The sequence below is a fragment of the Brachypodium distachyon genome, chromosome 1 (assembly GCF_000005505.3).
Source record: "Brachypodium distachyon strain Bd21 chromosome 1, Brachypodium_distachyon_v3.0, whole genome shotgun sequence".
NCBI lineage: Eukaryota > Viridiplantae > Streptophyta > Magnoliopsida > Poales > Poaceae > Brachypodium > Brachypodium distachyon.
In genome coordinates this window covers 51,957,411-51,961,430 of record NC_016131.3, presented here as the reverse complement: position 1 = coordinate 51,961,430, position 4,020 = coordinate 51,957,411, and the positions used below count along the sequence as shown (strand labels likewise).

The following is a 4,020-nucleotide window of genomic DNA, read 5'->3' as shown; positions in this document are numbered from 1 at the left end:
GTTACAGTATTTTTTTTGCAAAACAGCCGGCGCCAATTAATTAGGAACGGAGGAGTATGTAGCAGGACTGTTTTTAATTATTATTTTCCAATTAATTTCTGCATCCGGCTTTTCTCGTATGCTTGGAAGATCAGGATGCATGCTGGAGATGCATGAATGGGTGACGTGTTCCACATGGCCAGGCACATGGTCCTATCACTTATCTGCCTATCTCTTGCAAAGGGTAGAATAGATAGACATAACACGTATGCATTAGCTAAGAGATGATAACTGATAAGTGTACAGCAATCTCGCCGCCTTCCATATTTTTGAAATGGTAACGAGTTGCAAACTTGGTCTGACGGCGGGGGCGGATACTTCATTCTCAAATGTGCAATTCTAGGATCAAGTACACAATTTATGCAGTACTTGATGGGTACTTTATCTGATCTTAAATTCTTAACTCAGATTTGTTCAAATATGGATGTATCTATTTTTTAAAAACGTCTAGATACATGTAATATTTCGACAACAATTTAGAATCGGAGGGAGTACATATGGAACCGACGGAGTAGGAATAACTGTCGGAAAATTAAAATGGCGCAAAGGGGCAAAGTGGCAACAAAAAAAACACTCAACGAAACCGCAGGATCAAAAATGCTGAAGAAATTAAGCTCGTGGTTCCTGCAATGCAGGGAAAAGAAAAATAAACAATCCAGAGACGTGAAGGGATGACACACCATTGTGCAAAACTTTTATTACGGAGTATCAGCGAAAGATTGTTTTTTTTTTTGGAAGGGAGTGAAAGATTAAGAACTTGTGCAAAACGTGGATACGCACAGAGCCATGCTCCGGTTCTACGAAAGAACGTCCCGCGGCCCACGCGCCGGTGTCAGTAACCGTCGACCGCGGCAAAAGCAGCAGAGACGAAAGATCCCCGTGATCCACCACCGACCCCTGGACCCGGTTCACGGAACTTTGGCGGGCGCGAGATCCGTCGGTGATACGCCTTCCATCCAATCAGCCACGGACAGATATACCCGGCCCACATGCCAGTGAGTTACAGTGATAAGAAACAGAGTCTCGTTCGAAGGCGCGCGTTCTCTTTTCCTTATTTATGCGCACAGGAAGCGAGCACGAGACGGTACGCCAACCCCCGGCTCACGCCATCGTCCCCAACCAAAGAGAGAATCTTTCAGACCGTCGAAGTCTAATCCCCTCCGCCCTTTCTCTCCAGTCCCCCTCGCCCAAAAGCTCCTGGATCGCTCTCTCTCGCGCGCGCTCGCGAACTCTGCCATGGAAGAGGCCCAGGGTACGCTTCCATTCCATTCCATTCCATCCCATCCCTTCCCACGCGATAATCGGGGATTAGATTTTCGGCGTGCGTGCCTGTGTGTTGCCGGATCCCTGTACAAGGGAAATCACGGTCTAACGCTTCGTCTCTCGAGTTTTCTTCTGGGTATTGTAGGAGCGAAACCTGCAATGCAATTTGGGCCTGGCATGTGCTTCTTTTCTACGAGTAGTATATGTTCGGTTGGTGCTTGATCCTGGTTTTGTAGCTGGAAAATGCTGGAACAAGCTTTTTCCTAACTCTACCTGGGTTAATTGTGTATTCTTCGTTTCTAAGTATATATTCCGTAATCTATTCACATGGAATCCGTCGACATACGCATTTTACGTGCCTTTCTTTGGTGGATGCAGTTATAAATGTCGTAGGATCTTTTACAAAAATGAGGCATAGTTACCGTAAATGACTCTTTAATTAGGCGGATCTCACTCTGCTGTCGCCATTGGAAGGATATCATGCCATTCAAGGCTAAAACAAATGTTAGTGGATGGTGGTTGCTTTGTTGTTTTTTAACAACAAATGTACTATTGCGCTCCCTGTGCAAGGTTCTGCATATTGCGAAGGCTAGCCAACTCGTTGATTAGGAAAAAAAAACAGGGCACTGGTTGTTATCGCACAATCATGAAGCAATGATATGCCAACATATAATTTTGGGTTACGTTAACACACATATGGCATCTAAGAATGCAACATCTGACTGACACTTGCAAGTGTGCTTTGCTCTTTATTCTGCAACATGTTTTTTTTACCTTGTAAGGCATTACATTTTCAAGTAAATGGAGAAAGATACACATGTCGTAGACCCAAATCCTTTGTTCTATAGAGTTCACCATTTCATCCCTCCGTCCCGAATTAAGTGATGTGCATTTGTATAGATTCTTATATAAATCCACGTCAGTTAATTCGGGGCGGTGGGAGTACCAATTTTGTTATTAGGATGAGTTTGCAGTTGCTGACATGTGCTGCGCTGAACTCATTTTATAATCTGCCATGAGAAAAACACACGAAAGCAGGAAAATCAGAAAATGTAGGATAGCCAAACAATAAAGAGAAAAAAAAGCGGGTGGACCTAATGGGATTATGAGAATTCACCGCAATAACAAATGCAGCCTTAACCAATCAACATGAGTTTAAGGTTCCTCTCTGCTAGGTCTTTCTGCTTTTGATTAATCATGTCCTCAATATATGCCTTTCTTTTCTGTAGTTGTGGAGTCGAAGGATGGGACGATCTCAGTCGCTTCTGCATTTGCTGGTCATCATCAAGGTATGAGTTTTACTGTACCTGGAACTTTTAATCTTCAGATTTACTTGTTGTGCGGCCCGAGCTACTAATGGAAGTTCAAGCATCTCATGCTTGCGTGGTGTTTTTACCAGTCCATTTTTCACATTTTTTGCCTAATTTGTTTTGGTTTCAGGAGTAACACTAACTTGAGTTTTCGCAAATTTTACAGCTGTTCAAGACAGGGACCATAAGTTTTTAACAAAAGCAGTCGAAGAAGCATATAAGGGAGTTGATTGTGGTGATGGGGGGCCTTTTGGTGCAGTTGTTGTCTGTAACGATGAAATAGTTGTCAGCTGCCATAACATGGTTCTAAAGAAAACTGATCCAACTGCACATGCTGAAGTAACTGCAATAAGAGAGGTCAAAAAGGCTTATGCCCACTGTCAGCGATACTTGCCCTGCTATTACTAATACTTACATCCTTATGCAATCTTTAGTAGTTTCAATTCATTCTTTGTTGCTTCTTTCACATATTCAATGCATGTTCATACTTCAGGCCTGCATAAAGCTTGGAAGGCTCGAGCTCTCAGATTGTGAAATCTATGCATCATGTGAACCATGCCCAATGTGCTTCGGTGCGGTTCACCTCTCCCGAATCAAGGTTCATCCTTTGCTCCTACAAAAAGTACCATCAATTCAAACAGGACCTTAACCTTACAAAAATACCTGATGGCATTGCTTAACACTACTGCTAATTGGGCAATACAGAGGCTTGTCTATGGAGCCAAGGCGGAAGCAGCCATTGCCATTGGATTTGATGACTTCATTGCTGATGCTTTGAGAGGCACTGGGCACTATCAGAAAGCCAACATGGAGATAAAGAAGGCCGAAGGCAATGGAGCCCTCATTGCTGAGCAAGTCTTCGAAAACACCAGGGAGAAGTTTCATATGTACTAATGTTTAGAGCATTGGACAGATACCGCACATGTTAAAGCCGAAATAACTAGTTTCCATTGTTTCTTAAACTATCGATTCTAATGTATTTTCATTGTGATGAATGTTTAATTTCTTGTGAACAGAAAATCAATTCTGTTCCATGCTATTGTGTAATGCCATAATGTGTAGTTTGTCAAATTTAAATCTGATGTTAAAAAACACATTAGCTTTCTTGATTATGAACTAGATTGAAATTCTATATTATCATGTGCCACAACACTGTTTGGCATACAGGCTACTACCTTATACAGTCCTTAACAAACCTAAATTTTCTAATTTCATGATATATGATATGCCCCAACACAACCATGGAGATGTATCATTATGTTTATGAACAGAATTGCATATTAAATTATTTTTCTCGATTATTCACTTGTATGGGTTCTTGCATGTGATTCCAAATGGTTGTTCATCTCAAACAGATAAATTCCAAAGATTCGGAGGCGCACAACTTCTTTTTAGAACAACTTTATAG

General features: G+C 41.8%; 1 protein-coding gene across 1 annotated transcript; it reads left to right on the top strand.

Annotated features, from left to right (window-relative positions):
* The first annotated feature begins 1,049 nt into the window (after positions 1-1,049).
* LOC100843695 (guanine deaminase) lies at positions 1,050-3,724 on the top strand. Its single transcript, XM_003557297.4, has 5 exons — positions 1,050-1,291; positions 2,532-2,591; positions 2,779-2,969; positions 3,106-3,210; positions 3,318-3,724. Exons 1-5 carry the CDS (start codon positions 1,276-1,278, stop codon positions 3,504-3,506), a joined length of 561 nt encoding a protein of 186 aa, XP_003557345.1. The 5' UTR covers positions 1,050-1,275; the 3' UTR covers positions 3,507-3,724.
* Positions 3,725-4,020: the final 296 nt, after the last annotated feature.